This window comes from Pristis pectinata, chromosome 3, assembly GCF_009764475.1.
Source record: "Pristis pectinata isolate sPriPec2 chromosome 3, sPriPec2.1.pri, whole genome shotgun sequence".
In the NCBI taxonomy this organism is placed as follows: domain Eukaryota; kingdom Metazoa; phylum Chordata; class Chondrichthyes; order Rhinopristiformes; family Pristidae; genus Pristis; species Pristis pectinata.
This window is the reverse complement of record NC_067407.1, coordinates 78,920,812-78,943,699: the sequence shown is the minus strand read 5'-3', so window position 1 is coordinate 78,943,699 and position 22,888 is coordinate 78,920,812. Positions and strand designations below refer to the sequence as shown.

Sequence of the window (22,888 nt, the reverse complement as noted above, 5' to 3'; positions counted from 1 at the left end):
GCAGTACAATTTCATTTGAGTTACTGATGCAATCAAAGTTACTCCAATAGTTGGTTTCTCCTTTGCGCATTCCTCTTTTCTGAGTATTCTTCCTACACTTAGAATTTCTTGAACAAAATGATGATCAAAACTATTAACTACAGGAAGCTCAATCTTTACAAAGTAAATTTAGTTATGAAATACAAAAAATGCAGATGCTGGAAATCTGAAATAAAATCAGAAAACACACCACAGGTCAGGCAGCATCTGTGTAATGATTTTTTTTTTCCAGCTTGAAGATCCTTTGTCAGAATTTAGCTATGGCTTCTACGTATCATGAGGTAAGACATCATGTATTCCAAGGTCACGAGAGCAAGCCTCCAGAATGTTACACTAGAATTCACACTCCATACCTATCCTCACACCATATTACTAGTCGAATCCCCTTTGTCCCACTCACTATAACATTATTATCATGATTATCATCATTCTGTGTGTGTTGCTATTACCCATTCTGTCTCAGTTACCTTTAATAGATTGGAATTACTTCAGTAATCCACAGACTAGGGCAGAACAGGGAAAGAGAGAGAGGAGGGAAAGAGAGAGGGGAGGGAAAGAAAGAGGGGAGAGAGGGGAGGGAGGGAGGGGAGAAAGAATCAGTAACCCCAGCAATGATTGGAAGGCACTTCTTCGGTGCATATAATTGTGAGCATGCTATCCATGCAGTACTATTGAAAATGCATTGAGCTGATAAAGGGCAAAGGATTTTGAACTCAGAATTCAATACAAATCACAAAAAGATAAAATATGCAATGACAAACATATGGCTACTTCTAACTGGATTATTACCTATAATACTATTTGAAAATGCAAATCAATAGCTGCAGCAATGTAAATATGTTAACTAGTATTGCTCCCTTGCTGAACTTTGTTAGCATTTTTGCTTTGGTGAGAAAAGTGTTATGGCTAGGCTAAAACTGCCATAGAAAGCTATTGATGAAAAACTTTTCAGTCATCTCACCAGGGAATGTGCAGATCTGCTAGAACAGAACAAATATTAAAAACTTCTATCAACTAAGCTTCCAACTTACATTCTAGTACAGATTGAGATACACTCTGAGAAAGAGTTCCAGGCCGTTGAATTAATGATTTGCTTCTATCTCTATTGTGTTCTCCTTCCTTATTCTTTTTCTTCCCAGCTTCCTTTGTTTCTGGTTTATCTGAGAAAATAGGTTTTAAAATTACTGAAACCTTTTTAATGTTTAACTGGCTATCTACTCTGTTGTAAATCAATCTCCAGGTATGTAAAGAGACAGAAATAATTCATGAGTTGTGACCATAACAGGAGAACTAAGCTTAAACAAGGAATATTGGGTTAATCTATCTATATATAGAAATTAAGGATTTTGCTTTACAATTCTGGTTGTGTTGTTGCATAACTGACAATGAGTTGAGTTTCATCTGCAGCAACTTACAGCCTAAATTGTAGGGGGGGGGGGGCGCATTCAGAATCTGCAAATCCAGTACGCAAAGTCTTAGAAATGCTCTGGTAGTTGGCTAGGAGGTAGCGCACATGGATACATGGGAGGGGATGGAATTAAATATGTGCCTTGAACTGGAAAGCAGAAATGGAAGGGAGACAAACAATGATTTTAGGAGAGATGTGGGCTTGGTTCAACAGTTTGAAGTGCTTTGAGAGGCTGGTCATGGCACGCATCAACTCCAGCCTCCCAGACCAACCTCGACCCACTGCAATTCGCCTACCGCCGAAACAGGTCTACAGTGGATGCCATCTCCCTGGCCCTACACTCAGCTCTGGAGCATCTGGACAGTAAAGACACCTAAGTGAGACTATTGTTTATTGACTACAGCTCCACCTTCAATACTATAGTTCCAAGCAAACTCATCACCAAACTCCGAGACCTGGGACTCAACACCTCTCTCTGTAACTGGATAGTCAGCCAGTGAGGATAGGCAGCCACACCTCCAGCACGATTATTCTCAGCACTGGTGCCCCACAAGGCTGTGTCCTCAGCCCTCTACTCTATACTTATGACTGCGTGGCCAGATCCTGCTCTAACTCCATCTACAAGTTTGCAGATGATACCACTGTAGTAGGCCATATCTCAAATAACAATGAGTCGGAGTACAGGAAGGAGATAGAGAGCTTAGTGACAACAACCTTTCCCTCAGTGTCAACAAAACAAGAGTTGGTCATTGACTTCAGCAAAGGGGGCAGTGTGCATGCACCTGTCTACATCAACGGTGCTGAGGTCAAGAGGGTTGAGAGCTTCAAGTTCCTAGGAGTGAACATCACCAATAGCCTGTCCTGGTCCAACCACGTAGATGCCATGCCAAGAAAGCTCACCAATGCCTCTAATTCTTCAGGAGGCTAAAGAAATTTGGCATGTCCCCTTTGATACTCACCAAGTTTTATCAATGCACCATAGAAAGCATCCTATCTGGATGCATCACGGTTTGGTATGGCAACTGCTTTGCCCAAGACCGCAAGAAACTGCAGAGAGTTGTGGACACAGCCCAGCGCATCACGGAAACCAGCCTCCCCTCCAAGGATTCTGTCTATACTTTTCGCTGCCTTGGTGAAGCAGCCAGCATAATCAAAGACCCCACTCACCCAGGTCATTCTCTCTTCTCTCCCATTAGGCAGAAGATATAGGAGCCTGAGGGCACATACCACTGGGCTCAAGTACAGCTTCTATCCCACTGTGATAAGACTATTGAATGGTTCCCTTATATGATGAGATGGACTCTTGACCTCACAATCTACCTTGTTATGACCTTGCACCTTATTGTCTACCTGCAATGCACTTGCCTGTAGCTGTGACACTTTACTCTGTATTCTGTTATTGTTTTTATCTGTACTACCTCAATGCACTCTGTACTAACTCAATGTATCTGCACTGTGAATTGAATTGGTCTGTACGAACAGTATGTAAGACAAGCTTTTCACTGTACCTCGTTACAAGTGACAATAATAAACCAATACCAATACCAAATAAAACCTGCTACTACTTGAAAGTGCAAGAGCAATGCAGGAAAATGTAGGCAATCCAAGCAAGAAGTAGTGGAGTCATACTTAAAAAAACACATGATGCAATCTTCCTGGAGCCATCTCCAGTTGCCTGCCACATCCAGTTGACAGGCAACCTACAAATGAACCTCAAAGCCTGCATCCATGAGCAAGTCTTCTCAGCTCTTACTACTGCCCTTTCTGATGCATTTATTCACTCCAATGCCTTCTCTCAAGTGTGTGCCATAACCACCAGGAATATCAGGTGGTGGCATGTGATCTGAAGCACAAATCCTCATGCAGAATAAGCATAGAGAGCCATGTATTAAGACTTTACTGAAATGGGATGTTAAAGGAGCAGTGGCAGATGTTGTGATAAACATGATTTCAACGCCACCATGATAGTGGCTAAGGGTCATCCCATTCCTTCGTTTCTTTCTTCTCTGCACAAACCTGAGCATGAAGCCACTGAGAAGAAGTGAAATGAAAAAATGGCAAGTAACATTCCATGCCTTGCCACCTGGATTCTCAGCTGCTTGCTCTTCTTCAGTTATTCATCTATCCACTGAGAGCCAGCCAAGGGCTATATATTGTTACAATCAAGGTTTTCATTGACTAAGATACATAACTGTGCTAGAGGGTAAGAGTGGAGTTCTGACAAAAAGAAGAGGATGCAGTGCCTAATCGCTGATATCTGAAGGGAAGGATGATGAATGAGCATCACACTCACAAAAGCACACTAACAGCCATATCTGAGCACCAGTAACTAGTATAGGGGAAGTGCAACACTATCCTCACTGCTAACATCTAAGGAGGATGTAACACAGCTTTACCTGGATTGAATTAGGGCATCAGAAACAAACTGCTAGGCTATTTGGAACAGTGATGCAGATGCTTGAACACCAGCTTCAGATCTTGGGGAACTGCTTCGAGTGGGTGACAGCAAACAGCTTCCCGAACTCCATCTCCAGAGTCTAACATGTTCACCATCAATCAGGATGCAGTTGTAACCAGAACCAAGAATGAATGTTGTAGCTACAGTTCATCTTCATGACACCATTCTCTCCCTAATAACAGCTTCTTGTGACCTCTTCACCCTACTATGTTGTCTCAGTCGAAAGCTCAAATACAAAATGTGTAGTAACGAGGCAATCACCCGAAGTGTTCCTCCCAAGACTCAGAAGCAAATATGTCAAGAGCAACCTTTATTCAGGGGTAAAAGGAAGTTACATTTCTTGCTGGTTTCATCATATTGCTAATTTTGTTATTTTAACTCATTTATACTAAATTGCATTGTCTACTTTCTTACTGGCTTACTTTCACCTCTGCCTACATTCCAAGAGCATTGCAACACCCTTGTTAAGTCAAGCACCAGTGGTTTCCCAGTCCTGAATTATTGGATAAAGCAACAGGATATACTTAAATCAGAATATTAAAGCACAAGGATAAGCACAATGGCATTCAGTACACCCTAAAAATGTGCACATTAGACCCACCTTGCGTTTTAGGTGCACATTGAAGAGACAGAAAGCAAGGAAACCTTTTACATTGCGTAACAGTTCTGTATTATCAATCATACATGCATTGAGTGAGCAGTTTCTAACACTTATTTTGGATCCTCCATGTATGATGTCCAGAGACATAAGCAGTGAGATCAAACCAAATGTAATGCACATTGTAATGTCATATCCAAAATTCATTTGTACCTTGAAGGCTGAGGATAATCCAGGCCACTCACATAGAAACAATTCTAAACAAGACATCTGAAGCTTGCTTCTGCATTACTTCAGCAGGACCAGCCTTAGGTAGACTGGGGCCAGAAAGTCCCATGCATCAATTTCTCGCAGGCAAATCCTTTTCTCAGAGTTTGTTTGCACCAGCTGCCCCTTGCAATATTTGCTGCCAAAATCATTTGAATGAACCCACCCACCCTCACCCTCCACCGATATGGTCTCTGACTCCACCATGCCCCTCCTCCAAGCTGGATCTTGGCCCAATCACTTCTATAACTAGCATCCACTTCACCACCAGTTCCTTATCAAATCCGAGCCCAATCACATCTCTAAAACTTTCCAACCTCACCATCTGATTGTGTCTCTGATCCCCAGTGTGCTGACCTTTGGAGACTCCAACAACCTACCTCACCCACCTAACTTCTGGTCTGACCCAGCCCAACACCATCCCTAATCAATGCATTCCCAAGCCTTCATGATGCACAATTGGCCTTTCTTCCTCTCTACTTCAGCAATGGCAGAGCTTTGTGCATGATAGAATATTGCTACTGGAAAGGGACCAACCAAAATTGGGATGGGCCCTCCGCGCTCCACTGGCTTAACATGCCTTTGCTGTCGTCTTACTGAACCTCTGTCTCCCTAAGTCGACATCCTCTGAGACATCATCAAGCAGCTAGCATGGTCTCTGCACCTTTGTGGCAGAGCCTTCCTAAATGATTACCTTCTCCTTTAGTGCAGCCTGAACTTGTGTGCCTTCCTCGTTTCCTCTTCCACTCTATATATTAAAGGCAACCTACAGTGATTTATATTCTAAGATAGCATAGTCAGGGGAATAGACACAATTCTCTGTCACAAGGATCGAGAGACCTGAAGGTTGTGTTGCCTGCCTGGTGCCCAGGTTCAGGACATCTCATCTGACCTGCAAAGGAATTTGGAATGGGAGGGGAAAGATCCAGTTGTCATGGTCCATGTGGGTACCAACGATGTAGGTAGAACAAGGAAAGAGGCTCTGCTGAGTGAATTTGAGCAGCTCGGGACTAGATTAAAAAGCAGAACCAAATAATCTCTGGATTGCTACATGAGCCACGTGCAAATTGGCACAGGGTCAATAAGATCAGAGAATTAAATACATGGCTCAAAGACTGGTGTGGGAGAAATGGGTTTGAATTTGTGGGACATTGGCCAAGTGAAATGCATCTTTTGTGTAGAGTGTTCTGGAGGCAGCCCACAAGTGTCACCACACTTCCGACATCAACATAGCATGCCCACAACTTCTTAACCCGTATGTCTTTGGAACGTGGGAGGAAACCGGAGCACCCGGAGGAAACCCACGCAGACACGGGGAGAATGTACAAACTCCTTACAGACAGCGGCCGGAATTGAACCCGGGTCACTGGCGCTGTAATAGTGTTATGCAAACCGCTACACTACTGTCATTGTGGTCATGGGGGATCTCAATATGCTGGTAGATTGGGAAAATCAATTTGGTACTGGATTCCAGAAGAAGGAATTTGTAGGAAGCCTATGAGATGGCTTTTTAGAGCAGCTTGTGGTTGAGTCAACTAGGGAAAAGGCAATTCGGGATTTGATGTTGTGCAATGAACCAGATTTGATTAGGGAGCTTAAGGTAAAGGAACCCTTAGGAGGCTGTGATCATAATATGAAAGAATTCACCCTGCAGTTTGAGAGGGGAAGCTGAAATCGGATGTATCAGTATTACAGTTGAGTAAAGGTAACTACAGAGGCACGAGGGAGGAGCTGGCCAAAGCTGACTGGAAGGGGACCCCAGCAGGAATGACGGTAGAGTAGCAATGGCAGGAGTTTCTGGGAGTAATTTGGAAGACACAGGATCAGTTCATCCCAAAGAAGAAGAAGCATTCTAAAGTGAGGATGAGGCAACCATGGCTGATGACGGATGTCAAAGACAGCATAAAAGCAAAAGAGAGGGCATACAATACTGCAAAAATTAGTGGGAAGCTAGAGGATTGGGAAGCTTTTAAAAACCAACAGAAGGCAACTAAAGATGCAATAAGGGGAGAAAATATGAAATATGAGGAATATAAAGGTAAGCTAGCCAATAATATAGAAGAGGATACCAAAAGTATTTTCAGATGTATAAAGAGTAAAAGAGAGGCAAGAGTGGACATTGGACCACTGGAAAATGATACTGGAGAGGTAGTAATGGAGAACAAAGAAATGGCAGACGAAATGAATAAGCATTTTGCGTCAGTCTTCACTGTGGAAGACACCAGCAACGTGCCAGAAATTCGAGAGAGTCAGGGGTGAGAAGTTCTATGACTTCTATCAGAGGTAATAGGTCGCTATTACTAAGGAGAAGGTGCTGAGGAAACTGAAAAGTCTGAAGGCAGATAAGTCACCTGGACTGGATGGACTACACCCCAGGGTACTGAAAGAGATTGCTGAAGAAAATGCGGAGGCATTAGTAGTGCTCTTTCAAGAATCACTGGATTTGGGAATGGTTCCGGAGGACTGGAAAATGACAAATGCCACTCCACTCTTTAAGAAGGGAGGGAGGCAAAAGACAGCAAATTATAGGCCAGTTAGCCAGACTTCAGTGGTTGGTAAGATGTTAGAGTTCATTACTAAGGATGAGGTTTTGGGGTACTTGGAAGGTCATGATTAAATAGGTGGAAGTCAGCATAGTTTCCCTAAGGAGAGATCTTGCCTGACAAATCTGCTGGAATCTTTGAGGAAGTAACAGGCAGGATAGGCAAAGGAGAGGCAATGGATGTTGTTTACTTGGATTTTCAGAAGGCCTTTGATAAGGTGCTGCACATGAGGCTGCTAAACAAGATAGGAGCCTGTGGTATTATAGGAAAGGTACTAGCATGGATAGAAGATTGGCTGACTGGCAGAAGGCAAAGAGTGGGAATAAAGGGGGCATTTTCTGGTTGGCTGCTGGTGATTAAAGGTGTTCTGCAGTGGTCAGTGTTGGATCTGCTACTTTTCATGTTGTATGTTAATGATCTGGATGATGGAATTGAGGGCTTTGTGACCAAGTTTGTGGATGATACAAGGATAGGTGGAGGGACAAGTAGTGTTGAGGAAGCTAGCAGTCTGCAGAAGGACATGGACAGGTTGGGAGAATGGGCAAAGAAGTGGCAGATGGAATACAGCATAGGGAAGTGTATGGTCATGCACTTTGGTAGAAGGAATAAAAGCACAGACTATTTTCTAAATGGGGACCGAATTCAGAAAATGGAGGTGCAAAGGGACTTGTGAGTCCTAGTGCAGGATTCCCTAAAGGTTAACTTGCAGGTTGAGTCGGTAGTAAGGAAGGTAAAGGCAATGTTTGCATTCATTTCAAGAGCACAAGAATATAAAAGCAAGGATGTAATGCTGAGGCTTTATAAGGCATTGGTCAGACAACATTTGGAGTATTGTGAGCAGTTTTGGGCCCCATATCTGAGGAAGGATGTGATGGCATTGGAGAAAGTCCAGAGGAGGTTTAGGAGAATGATCCCAGGAATGAAAGGGTTAATGCATGAGGAGCATTTGATGGCTCTAGGCCTGTACTCACTGGACTTTAGAAGGATGGGGGGGTGGTGGGATCTCATTGAAACCTACTGAACATTGAAGGGCCTGGATAGAGTGGACGTGGAGAGGATGTTTCCAGTAGTGGGAGAGTCTAGAACCAGAGAGAATAGCAGGACGTCCCTTTAGCCAGAGGGTGGTGAATCTGTGGAATTCATTGCCACAGACGGCTGTGGAGGCCAAGTCATTGCAAGTGGAGGCTGGCAGGTTCTTGATTAGTAAGGGCATCAAAGGTTATGGGGAGAAGGCAGGATAATGGGGTTGAGAGGGAAAAATAAATCAGCCATGATTGAATGGCGGAGCAGACTCGAAGAGCCGAAAGGACTAATTCTGCTGCTATGTCTTATGGTCTTAGAAGGGTGGGTATAGATCCAATCTCACAGTAATTGAGTTGCTTTTAACCACTAAATCTTGGCAATGAATTTTTGATCATTGAACAATATGGTGGGTAAAAAGGAGCTGAAAACACCCAACGATAGCTAAAGTTTAATTCAACTGAAGAGTGACCTAGCACACTCATTCTACTGATAAATAATACAATGGATTGCTAGAATTTTGAAGCATAAATGCAGGTAAGCTTCAAGACTCCCTTGCAAAGGAAAGAATCCTGCAGAAATGCAGGAATCTCAAACTTATTTGCCAGTGATTTCCATGCTGCACTCTACCACGGGATTCCCTGTGGATTCCAACAGTGAAGAGGGTCGAGCAGAGATTCTCTGCAAGCACATTTATTTTAATGGGCATTGTGAGACTACAGGGAAGAAAGGTAAGCATAATGTAAGTTTCAATGTGTTTAATTATTTGCATTTGGTTTACTGTTTTTAATTATTTACAAGTACTTTTATGTGTCTATAGTTGATTTTGTTTTTTTAAAAAGAAAGAATTGGTTTATTTCATTCTTAACAGCTTTTCATTGTTTCTGAATGTCAGATATTGAAAAACATCAAAAGTGTTAACAGATGGCAAAGCTGAGTGAAGTTTTGCCAGCTGTCAAAGACTTCTAGAGGAGTACTGAGGGTGTGGTTTGTCCCAGCCCACCCAATTACATCATTTGAGGTCCTGCTATTGCTTCAGGACCATCTACACCAGTGATAGTAAGCTTGCAGATCTAGAGAAGTGCAGAGGAAGGGGTAATGTGGACACAAATTCTAGGCAGCAAATCCTACTCAAAATAATCCAGGCCGATACTTCTGTCACCTTCATTAAAAGTACCATCTGAGAAATATTATTACATGAATATATATATTTCTTTGGAGCATTGAAAATATAAATACTAAAGCTGAAACTGCATTTTTAAAAAGTATGAAAACAAAATATTAAAACCAGGAAACAGTTACATGCATTCAGCAACAATGTGCACTTAATTGCATTGTTAACATTACAAATAGTCTAAGGTTTATTGTAGAAGTATTATAGGATAAGGATCGACACGGAGAAACATTTGGGACAGGTGATCAAAAATTTGATGAAACAGATAGGATTTAAGAAGCAACTTAAAGGAGGAGATGCTGAGGACAAAAATTCCAGATCTTAGGGTAGAGCCTCCAATGGTGGATCGCTGCACTTGTGAAGCAAGGAAAATGAAGGAAATACAGGGGATGCCAGACCTGGGAACATTTGATTAAATAGGAATTGTTGCATTAGGATACTGGCAATGGAATTTTGGATGAATTTAAGATTGCAGAGGACAGATATTGACAGGTCAGCCAGCAGGCTATTATGACATCCTGTAAGAAACAAAAGTATTGATAGAGGTTTCATCAACAAAGGAATAAGGACAGTGGAGGAGACTATAAATTAGAGAGGTGGAAGTACATGGTCTTCGTGATGTTTTTTAAAAAAAGAATGACTGTACCTTTGACAACTTTTTCTGCTGGTTTGACGATACTATCTACCTTCGCCTCATTCTCCTTTTTAGCATTTTCCACCAAGTCTGCTAAATTGGCCACATCTGCAGCCTGTTCCTGACTTACATGTTCCCGATTTGTCAAACTAAACTCTGGTACCATAGTCTTCAGAAAGGACCAGTTTTTTTCAGACTCTTCAGATCTGGAAAAAATAGCAAAAGACCAATTGCAGCGTTTTGGAATATCTTCCTTATTCATGACATGCATGTATTAAAGTATAAGATGCAAAAATGTATTGCTGGAATTTGGAAAGGAGGTACAAAGAACTAATTAAAAAAAATTAAATATTCATACAAGTAAAATTTCAGCTATCCTACCAGAAGTGTAACTACACAAAGTCAGTCATTGTACTGAAACATCAGCATAAGAATGTCTACAAAAAGCCCATTAGGTTTAACAGGAATGGTTCACTATGTTTTAATATTCATTTGTAGGCTATGGGCAGCATTGGCAAGGCTTGAATTTACTGCCTGTTCCTAATTTCCTTGAGAAGTGGTGGTCATCTTTTTGAACTTCTGAACTCCTTCTCGTGAAAGCATGCCCCCAGTTTTGTTGGGCACGGAGTTCCGGGATTTGAACACAGCAACGGTGAAGCTACAGTGATGAAATTCTGGAAGGGAACTTGGAAGCGAATCTGCTGGTCATGGTGTTTCCATGCATTTTCTGTTGTGGGTTTGGGACATGCTGTTAAAGTAACCGAAGTGAGCATCTGCAGTGCAGAGAGCAATGAGGGAAGTGAATGTATAGGGTGGTGGATGTGGTACCAAATAAACAAGCTGCTTCATCCAGGCAAATGGAAAATTTTCTATTGCACTCCGGCCTTCTGGAATCATTACAGCACTGAAGGATATCATTTGCCTCATCAAGTCCATGCTGGTTCTTTGTAGAACATTTGAGTCAGTTCATTCTCCTGCTTCTTCCTTTGTTTTACAAACTATTTTCCATCAACTGCTAATGTAATTCCCCTTGGAAAACCTAGACTGATTGTTTCCACCACACCAACAGGCAATGAATTTCAGATTATAACCTGTGTAAAGAAATTGTTCCTTGCAGATGTAGAGAGGCTTTGCAGAATCAGAAATGGAATCACTTGCTGCAGGTATTCAGGTTTGGACCTGTTCTGTGGCATGGTGTTTATTTAGCTCATCCAGTAAAGATTTTGGTCAATGGTGAGCCCCAGGGAATTGACAACGAAGTACTCAGGGATGGGAATGCCATTGAATGTCAAAGGTAAGGTTGTTTGACTTTTTTTTGCTGAAAACAGTCATTGCCTTACATATGGCATTGAAGAAGGAATCTTCGGGAATCATGAGAAAATTGGAAAAGTTTGTATCATTGTAGTTAAGAGGACGACTGGGCCCCATGTAAAAGACAGATTCAAGGTGCAGGCCAAACACACAAGTCCCTCCAACAGGCACCAATGTTACTTACCACATCTCAGTTCATACCTGAATGTCTTGCTGCTTGAAAAGATACTTCATTTCTCATGGAGTTATGAATGGAACTGAACACTGTTTGATCATGAGCAAGCAGCCCCATTTTTGACCTCAAGATGAAAGGAAGGAAGCACCTGGAGATGGTTGGGCCAAGATATTGTCCAAAGGAAATCTTGCAGTGATGTCCTGAGACCGACATGATTGACTTCCAACAACCACAATCATTTTTCTTTGTGTGAGATGTATCTAAATCCAATGTTGGGTTTTCCCTTTGATTCTCATTAATCAGTTTTACCAAACTTCCTTGATGCCACACTTGATCAAATGATGCCTTGATATTAAGGACAATCACTTTCACCTCACCTTTGAAATTAAACTCTTTTTTCAAAATTTAACACTGAGCCAAAGAACATGATACTAGATAGCTGAAGGCATGACCATGACAGGTGGAATAAGGAAAGTGATAACGTACAACCAGCTTTGAAGGGACAGATCATTTTAAATGGTGTGCCCTAAGATTATTTCCGTAAGTTATTACAATTTAATGATACACCCATTTCAAATGTTAAATCTACCTTGACAAACACACTAACATATTTAAGTTGGACAATCCAAATGAATCATTTCACAGGTACATACCGGAGTGGGATGATTTCAGGACGCCAGCCAGTAAGAGCATGCAAAACTGTGAAGTCCCCCAATTCTTTTCTTCCTGTTGTAATCATGCTATTAACATAAAACAGTGGGATTACAAAAGTATACTGCTGAAGTATCTCACAGAAGGGATCGTGCTGTGCAAACTTGACCATGGCATTTCCTGTTACGACAGTAACTATGATTCAAATTGATGTTCTGAGGTTGTGCAAGTGGCTATGAAAATGAAGGTCTTTTTCATCTTTCTTTTGAAATACACTGTAATTGATATCTGTACTACCTTGTTGTTTGCTTTTTGCTTGCGATATATTTTTTGCTTGTATGCCTCAGAAGGGAGCCCTCATACTTCGGTGTTTGTATTGTTTGCCTTGTTATTTTTATTTTTGAAACATTGGGAGTAGGTGAAAGAATTGTGTTTGAAAATAATGTGCATTCACACAATTTTTTTAAAAAAGCAGGGACAAAAATTGTTGATATGCTAATTGCATTTTAATAGTTTATTGACAAAAGCATATTCTGATTGACCACGATATAGGTTGGTATCCCAAGGCCCCCAGAACTGCAATCAGACAACTTTGGAAAGTAAGCCAAAGGAGGAGATAATCAGAAGCTGACTACAATTCTGGTCAGGGGGCAAGTTTTCAGGAAAAAAAATGTGCGAGTTTAAGGAGGGAATTTTAAAGTTCAGGCCTTACTCAGCTCAAAGAATGATTGCCAATCGTGGGACAAAGGGAAGGTGAGCTGCACAAGAATGGTGTTGGAGGAGTGAGGAGTACCCCCTCCTTATTTTATAGATTGAGATAAAAAGGCTCAGAAGCAGTGACAATTGGTGTTTAATCAAAACCTGTAAGGGCAAGATAATCTGAAATTATATTGCTTAAATCAAAAAGATGACCTCCTAATGTGGAGAAATGTAGTGCGTTTAACATTAATATTGTTGCTTGGACTCATGATTAATCACTATTAACCTTTGTGATTGGCGTATTCATTGATTTTTTGGATTTTTTTTAGGCAAGTACCAACTAGGAACTACTGTTTCGCAGATAATCCTTTACATTCATATAAGAGAACAGACAGGGGCACACCTTAATGTCTCAGTCAAACAGTAGCACTTCTGACACTGCAGCATTCCTTCAATATGGAAATGCAATGTCTAACTGGATCATATACATGAATCTCTGGAGGAGAACCCTCATGCTTCTGACTCGAGGCAGCAATTTTTATACAGTGGACATATTCCCATGAATCTCAAACCAACAGGGAATAGATTCTGCAGGAACTAAGGGTAAAGCTTTAAATTAAGCGTTTTTTTTAAGTTGCTGATCTGCGGTATGATGAAGAGAAAATACTAGGAATTCCAAATTTCCCTCTGATATTGGAGACCATAAGACCCATCAAGTTTATGCAGGATCTCAGAGCAATTCCACCTGGCACATTTCCCTATAACCTATTCCCTCTCATATGCCCATCAACATCCTCTAATTCTGCCACTAGCCACCTACACCAGGGTGAATTTAGAACCATAGAACACTACAGCACAAAACAGGCCCTTCGGCCCACAATGTTGTGCCAACATTTAAACCACGCCTAAGACTATCTAACCCCTTCCTCCCACATATCCCTCTATTTTAAATTCCTCCATATGCTTATCTAACAATCTCTTGAATTTGACCAATGTACCTTCCTCCACCACTACCCCAGGCAGCACATTCCATGCCCCAACCACTCTCTGGGTAAAAAACCTCCCTCTGATATCTCCCTTGAACTTCCCACCCATTACCTTAAAGCCATGCCCTCTTGTGTTGAGCATTGGTGCCCCGGGAAAGAGGCACTGGCTGTCTATTCTATCTATTCCTCTTAATATTTTGTATACCTCTATCATGTCTTCCCTCCTCCTCCTTCTCTCCAAAGAGTAAAGCCCTAGCTCCCTTAGTCTCTCCTCATAATGCATAATCTCCAAACCAGGCAGCATCCTGGTAAATCTCTGCACCCTTTCCAACGCTTCCACAACCCTCCTGTAATGAGGCGACCAGAACTGGACACAGTACTCCAAGTGTGGTTTAACCAGAGTTTGGTAGAGCTGCATCATTACCTTGCGGCTCTTAAACTCGATCACACAACTTATGAAAGCTAACATCCCATAAGCTTTCTTAACTACCCTATCCACCTGTGAGGCAACTTTCAGTGATCTGTGGATATGAACCCCCAGATCCCTCTGCTCCTCCACACTCCCCAGAATCCTGCCATTAACCTTGTACTCCGCCTTGCAGTTTGTCCTTCCAAAGTGTACCACCTCACATTTCTCTGGATTGAACTCCATCTGCCACTTCTCAGCCCAGCTCTGCGTCCTATCAATATCCCTCTGCAATCTTCAACAGTCCCCCACACTATCCACAACACCACCAACCTTTGTGTCGTCTGCAAACTTGCTAAGCCACCCTTCTACCCCTTCATCCAAGTCATTAATAAATATTACGAAAAGTAGAGGTCCCAGAACTGATCCTTGTGGGACACCTCTAGTCACAGCCCTCCAATCTGAATGCACTGCCTTCACCACAACCCTCTGCTTTCTACCGGCAAGCCAATTCTGAATCCACACGGCCAAGCTTCCCTGGATCCCATGCCCTCTGACCTTCTGAAGAAGCCTACCATGTGGAACCTTGTCAGACGCCTTACTAAAGTCCATGTAGACCACATCTACTGCACTACCCTCATCAATCTGCCTGGTCACCTCCTCAAAGGATCCTATCAGATTTGTGGGACATGATCTTCCCTTCACAAAGCCATGCTGGCTGTCCCTAATCAGTCCATGATTCTCTAAATGTTCATAGATCCTATCTCTAAGAATCCTTTCCAACAGCTTGCCCACCACAGACGTAAGGCTCACTGGTCTGTAATTCCCTGGACTTTCCTTACTACCTTTTTTGAATAAGGGGACAACATTTGCCACCCTCCAATCCTCCGGTACTATTCCCGTGGACAACGAGGACTCAAAGATCCTAGCCAATGGTTCAGCAATCTCCTCCATCTCCTCGCAGAGCAGCCTGGGGGCTATTCCGTCAGGCCCTGGGGACTTATCTGTCCTAATATTTTCTAACAGCTCCAACACATCCTCTCTCTTGATATCTACATGCTCTAGAACATTAACCTTACCAACACTGTCCTCAGCATCATCAAGTCCCCTCTCCTTGGTGAATACTGAAGAGAAGTATTCATTGAGAACCTCACCCACTTCCACAGCTTCCAGGCACATCTTCCCACCTTTGTTTCTAATCGGTCCTACCTTTACTCTCATAATTCTTCTGCTCTTCACATAAGTGAAAAAAGCCTTGGGATTTTCCTTAACCCTACTCACCAATGCCTTTTCATGTTCCCTTCTTGCTCTCGTCAGCCCCTTCTTAAGTTCCTTCCTTGCTACCCTATATTCCTCATGAGCCCTATCTGATCCCTGCTGCCTACACCTTATGTATGCTGCCTTCTTCCTCCTAACTAGTTGTTCCACCTCTCTTGTCACCCACGGTTCCTTCACCCTGCCACACCAGGACAAATTTATCCCTAACATCCTGCAAGAGATCCCTGAACAATGACCACATCCCCATAGTACATTTCCCTTCAAAAATGTCATCCAATTTACTCTTGCAAGTTCCGGCCTTATAGCCTCATAATTTTCCCTTCCCCAATTAAATATCTTCCTGTCCTGTTTGCTCCTATCCTTGTCCATGACAATGCTAAAGGTTAGGGAGCGGTGGTCACTGTCCCCCAAATGCTCCCCCACTGAGAGATCTCTCACCTGACCCGGTTCATTACCTAATACTAGATCTAATATGGCATTCCCTCTTGTCGGCCTGTCAACATACTGTGACAGGAATCCGTCCTGGACACACTTAACAAACTCTGCCCTGTCTAAACCTTTGGTACTAAGCAGGTGCCAATCAATATTTGGGAAGTTGAAGTCTCCCATGAAAACAACCCGGTCATTCTTGCACCTTTCCAAAATCTGCCTCCCAATCTGCTCCTCAGTATCCCTGCCGCTATCTGGGGGCCTACAGAATACTCCCAGTACAGTAACTGCTCCTTTCTTGTTCCTACCTTCCACCCATACTGATTCTAGAGAGGATCCTTCTACATTATCCACCCTTTCTGCAGTTGTAGTAGTATCCCTGACCAGTAATGCCACCCCTCCTCCTCTTCTCTCCCCTCCCTATCCCTTTTAAAACACTGAAATCCAGGAATATTCAATATCCATTCTTGCCCTGGTGACAGCCAAGTCTCTGCAAGAGCCACAATATCATAGTCCCATGTACTTATCCAAGCTCTCAGTTCATCACCCTTATTCCTGATACTTCTTGCATTTAAGTAAATGTACTTTAGCCCATCCACCTTTCTACTTTTACACCCTTAGAGTGATTGATTAACCTACAGTATGTCTTTGGGATGTGGGAGGACACCAGAGCATCCAGGGGAAACCATTGCAATTCCACACAGGCAGGACCCAAGATCAGGATTGAACCCAGGTCACTGGAGCTGTGCAGCAGCAGTCCTAATGACTGCAATACTGTGCTGCCTCAAGAAATGAAAGTGCATAGTCTACCCAGACAGCACTGGAGATCTGGATCAAACCCAGAACACTGGAGTAGTGCAACAGCAGCACTACCTGTAGTGTCAGAGTGCCAATCCCTATTCAGGTATGCTTTTCATATTGTATTTTAGTGTAATGCAATTTGGCTACTATTTAATGGGGTATGTTTTATTCCAGTCATTTCTCAATTTCCTAATGAACTGTCGTACATAATACTGTTGAACTGTCACAAACCAGGTTGTACTATTGTAAGATTAAACATGTAGGGGAACACTCCAAAACCTAAGACATTCAGTCAACTTACAGGAAGAACCAGCACCCTGAGGCAGTGTTTAAGGCAAAGTAATATCTAAGTTTTTATGATATGCTCCAGATAACAACCAAAAAGTCTTGACTTAGCTTATCTAAAAAAGTGAGCTCTTGCCAAACAGAATTCTAGCAGAGCGGTTGCAATCTTTAACTGCAAAACAAATTCATTCTGCAGTATACTGACAAGCACACAAACAGTAGTAGCATGATCATTATAAATAGATTATGGAAACTCTTAATCAAAAGCAAAATTATGTGGATGCTGGAAATGTTCAGCAGGTTTGGCAGTTTGTATGGAGAGAGAAACAGAGTTAACATTTCAGATCAATGATCTTTCATCCGGTTGAAGCAAGTTTTAAGGTACAGAAGATTTTGGTGTGGAAAAGATCTGCGATAGGGATGAAGGCAGGTGAGGCTTGAATGTCTAAAAGGTTGATTGTAAAAGCTGGAAGAAAATGATAATGCAAGTCTGCAAGTGGTATAAATGTAAAATAAATATCATTACCAGAAGAAAGTGGAGTGGATGCAGAGTGCTTCAAGGGGCTGCATCTACTCCAGCCTCCCAAACAACATCGACCCACTGAAATTCACCTACTGCCAAAAGGGGTCTATGGCAGATGCCATCTCCCTGGCCATACACTCACCTCTGGAGCATCTGGACAGTAAAGGCACCTATGTTAGACTATTGTTTATTGACTACAGCTCCGCCTTCAGTACTATAATTCCAAGCAAACTAATCACCAAACTCCAAGACCTGGGACTCAATACCACCCTTTGCAACTGGATCCATGACTTTCTGACCAACAGACTGCAATCAGTAAGGATAGGCAGCAATATCTCCGCCATAATTAGTCTCAGCACTGATGCCCCACACGGCTGCGTCCTCAGCCCACTTCTCCACTCCCTATACACTCCCTTTGACTGCATGGCCAGATTCTGCTCTAACAAGTTTGCAGATCATACCACTGTAGTGCGCCATATCTCAAATAATGATGAGTCGGAGTACAGGAAGGAGATAGAGAACTTAGTGACAACAACCTTTCCCTCAATGTCAGTAAAACAAAAGAGCTGCTCATTGACTTCAGAAAGGGGGGCAGTGCACATGCTCCTGTCTACATCAATCTGGACATCTATCCCACTGTTATAAGACTGTTGAATGGTTCCCTAATATGAAAAGGTGGACTCTTAACCTCATAATCTACCTCGTTATGACCTTGCACCTTATTGTCAATTTGCACTACACTTTCCCTGTAGCGGTTACACTTTATTCTGCATTCAGTTATTGTTTTACCTTGTACTACGCCAATGTACTCTGTAATGAATTGATTTGTATAAATGGCATGTAAGACAAGTTTTTCACTGTACCTCGGTACATTTGACAATAATAAACCAATTCCAATTCCAAAATACACATATTGGAAATGTTGACCACCTGAAATTGTTCAATGTAACAATGAGTGCCAAAAGCTGCATTATGCCCAGTCAGAGGATGACATGCTACTCCTTGAGCTTGTGTAGAAGGCTGAAGACAGAGAGGTCGGAGGGGGAGTGAGACGGAGAGTAAAGAGAAAGGCTGAAAGTTTGTGCTCACACTTGTAGATTGAATAAAGATGTCCCACCACGCAGTCACTCAATCTACTTTTGGTCTCTAATGTAAGAAATCTCTTGTGCAAAGCTTTTGGCTTGCTTCCATCCTAAGCAATCTGCCCTGTGTCAACTCTGAAGGGCATATCAATTGGGGCTGAAGGTGAGGGTTGGAGCCCAGTTATATTGGCACTTTCTGAACTTGGGTATTTTAAGATTCATTTTCATGATGTAAGAATTGCTGGAAAGGTTGATGCAATGAAATGGCTTATCGGGTCATTTTGCAGAGCAAGTAAAAGTTGACAACTGTGGTGTGGGATTGGAGTATTATCAATACTCATCAGATGTTGTCAATCACTTCATCAATGCATCCTATTCCTTTTGTCCTCTTGAATTTATGTAGCTTTCCCTTAAATGCTCTTCAACCATTTCAGATGGTAGTGAGTTCCACATTTTGAATATTGTCAGAGTCATAGAGCTATACAGGATGGAAAACAGTCCCTTTGGCCCAACTTGTCCATACCAACCAATTTACCTAACTGAGCTAGTCCCATTTTCCTGCATTTGACCCATATCCATCTGAACCTTTCCTATCCATGTACGAGTCTAAATGTCTCTTAAATGTCATAATAGTACCCACATCTACCACTTCCTTGGGCAGATTGTTGCACATACATATCACCCTCTGTGTGAAAAGTTGACCCTTTTAAATCTTTCCCCTCTCACTTTAAACTTACACCCTGTGGTTTTGGACTCCCCTACCCTGTGGAAAAGACGGTGGTATTCACCTTATCTATGCCCCTCGCTATTTTATAAACTTCTAAATGGTCACCCCTCACTCTCCTACACTCCAAGGAAAATGTCCTAGCTTATCCAGTCTCTCCTCATAACTCAAACCCTCCAGTCTTGGTAACATCCCCGTGAACATTTTGTGCACCCTTTCAGTTTATTGACTCAGTCAAAACGTTCCTCCTAATTTCCTTATGGTGTTTATTAGTGCCGAAGAGACTTACTAGAATGGTACAAGGAATAGAGACTTCAGTTTTGAGGAGAGACCAGAGCAGCTGAGATTGTGATCCTTACCACAGAGAAGATTAAAGAAAGTAAGTAGTTGAGAAACTGGCAGGAGGGCCGTCAAACAGGGCACAGAATTAAGGTCACTGAAGAAAGAAAACAGAAAGATGAGTTTTTTTATTATGTACAGCAAGCTGTTACAATCTGGAATGAAGAAGCTGAAAGCAGGTTCAGCTACAACTTTCAATAGGGAGTTGGAAAAATAGTTAACCAGAAAAAAACTGTAGGCATGCGAGGAAAGAGCAATGCTCTTTCAGAGAAACAGCACAGATGTGATAGGCCAAATGGCCTGCCTCTGGGCTGTATGATTCTGTGATTCTAATTGGACTGAAAAATCAGGTCAGAACAGGTCAGAAAAATGACCAAAGATTTCACATCAGCACCTTAAGCAGGAGTGGGAAGGACTTTTATTTCTAGGATAATTTCTTCAGGATAAATTATTGGCGAGGCCGCACTTGGAGCACTGTGTACAGTTTTGGTCACCCTGTTATAGGAGAGACGTGGTTAAACTGGAAAGAGTGCAGAAAAGATTTACAAGTATGTTGCCAGGACTAGAGGGTCTGAGTTATAGGGAGAGGTTGGCCAGGCTAGGTCTTTATTCCTTGGAACATAGGATAATGAGGGGCGACCTTATAGAAATGTTTAAAATTATGAGGGGTGGATGGTAACAGTTTTTTCCCCAGGGTAGGGGAGTCCAAAACTAGGGGGCATAAATTTAGGGTGAGAGGGGAAAGACTTAAAAGGGACCTGAGAGGCAACTTTTTTTACGTAGAGGGAGGTGAGTGTATGGAATGAGCTGCCAGAGAAAGTGGTTAAGGCAGGTACAATGGTATCATTTAAGAAGAACTTGGATAGGTACATGGAGGGGAGGAGCTTAGAGGGATATGGGCTGAATGCAGGAAATTGGAACTAAATGGGTGAGCACCATGGTCAGCTTGGACTTGTTGGGCTGAAGGGCCTGTATCCGTGCTGTATCACTCTTTGACTCTAGTAAACAGCTGAACTCGTTCATGGAGAATAGTGACCTTAAAGGGATGATTTTAACATACTCAATGTCTGCAAGCTTAATGAGTGCTTTTGATAGCAGCATTGGCCAGAGCTCCTCCTGACAGGTTGTTGCTGGAAGCAGCAGGTTGCCATTTTTGTCGAAGGGCATGGTGTCATCCAGTGTAATCTTGCGCCAGCACCCCTGGGAGGAGACAGGAAGACCAACAGTCAGCAGGAAGTCTGGTAAACAGACAAATCCAATCAGCCCATGCCATTCGGCACAACATATTGCAGCACACTCCTGCTGTGTTGAGATATGCAGCTGATTGACACCAGTAATTACTTTAATGAATAGGACTCGGCACCTAGACTATAAATCTAATTATGATATTCAGCCTAAAACACACTAAACTATTATTAACTATTCTGCATCTTATGGAGAATTCATCCTCTGACCACATTCCTTTTGTTTATAATTCTTGCCCAGTTCTCTGGACCATCACATGTACCCACAGCAATGGGCAGTCAATCCTGTGCCACAGCTAATGTAAGCTATTGCAATGTAAGAGGATAACCCACAGTTAACTCTCCTACTTACCATCTTCTTATAGAAATCAATTTTCTGGAGGTGGGTGTACATTGGCAAGGCTGGCATTTACTACTTGTTCCTAGCTGCCCTGAGGGGGCAGATCAACTAACACTGGTTAATACAACTCAACGACCTTCAGGGGACAGTCAGGAAGTAACTGCACTCGTTTGCGAGTCAAGCGAAGGCCAGAGAGCAGATTTGCTTTCTTAAAAGATATGAGTGAACCAATTGGGGTTTAACTAGTTTTCAGATGACCTATTTCTTCAACAATATTTCTTTAAACAATTCAAATTCTAGGACCACCATGGTGAAACTTAAACAATTCTATCACACATATTTTTTATGTTTGCTATGTGATAGAATTTCTTCCGAGCACTTGTACTTATCAAGTCTTTGGTGACTGGTACTAAATCATTTAGGGTGCTCCATGAATATAGCATGCTAGGGAACAGAGGCATCTGGTCATGTGCAGTGACGTTTGATGGTATTCAATGCACAATTGGATGTCACTTCTTTTAAATTCAGTCTCGCTCACATGAATTGTCAGTGCACGCCTTACTTGTGCATAAGCAAGTCTTCACAATGAATGCAAAGCCTGCTTCAGTGTAATGGAATTATGGCTAGCCTGGGCTGCTCACAGACTATTGATTATGATGGTTGGTCCCCACTAAGTTATGTACCTACCCCTCCTTTGGGCCTCCATCAGAGCCACCACCAACAAAATTTGCACTGATTGCAACTCCCAGACCCTGCCACCACCAGATATTGGACTGACTCCAACCCTCCAGCAGCTGATTGCGGTTCCCCGGTGCTTCTACCTGACACTCAATGACTCCAATAGCCCCGTCTTAGTCATGCCCATCCATGGCCCATGACCTGCAACGTCATGGACCTGCAAATAGGGAGGCCTAAATGTGTTATGGGTGTTCTAAAGCAACTATGGTGAGATTCAGATTCATAGGCCGAGAAGTTCTATCATGGGGTCCAAAGTTTATATTAATTGAATTTTATTGGAAAACTGGTAATTGCTAATTCCTTGATAAACTACTACAAACGGGTCTCTTCATGGCTATGGCGCACTAAGGCACAGAGATGTCCAGACCTGTACAGTGGTGTCCAATGGCATGCAACAGAAGCTTGGATGCAGCTTTCACTAAATGCAATTGTACAGGTGGGCAACTCCTGCAGAAACGGGCCTTTGCAACGATTGCGAGGATCACTTCAGCATAACTTAAAGGGGATTTTCCTCAGCATGCCCATGGAGTCCAGTGCTTAAAGCCACCTACAGATAGTTTCCTTTGTCATTTACTTGCCCATTGGTCAAGGCCTCCCACAGGATTGTGAGCTTGACTCCACCCCCTCCAGATCTTGACCCCAATCCTTCCACCACTCGATTGTGACCCCAATAATTCCCTGCAGAGTACTGCAACCTCTTCTCCTCATTCACCCAATGACTGAACATTAACTTCCC

The 22,888-nt window shown here is 42.5% G+C and overlaps 1 protein-coding gene across 1 annotated transcript in view; it reads right to left on the bottom strand.

The window, feature by feature from the left end:
• adgb (androglobin) overlaps positions 1-22,888 on the bottom strand; it is a 166,317-nt gene that overhangs the window by 114,930 nt on the left and 28,499 nt on the right. Inside the window, exons 6-9 of the mRNA XM_052011225.1 lie at positions 20,891-21,030; positions 12,281-12,367; positions 10,154-10,347; positions 1,071-1,199 (exon numbers count right to left, since the gene is read on the bottom strand). Coding sequence (XP_051867185.1) covers positions 1,071-1,199; positions 10,154-10,347; positions 12,281-12,367; positions 20,891-21,030 — 550 coding nt within the window. The remainder of the gene's footprint in view (positions 1-1,070; positions 1,200-10,153; positions 10,348-12,280; positions 12,368-20,890; positions 21,031-22,888) is intronic.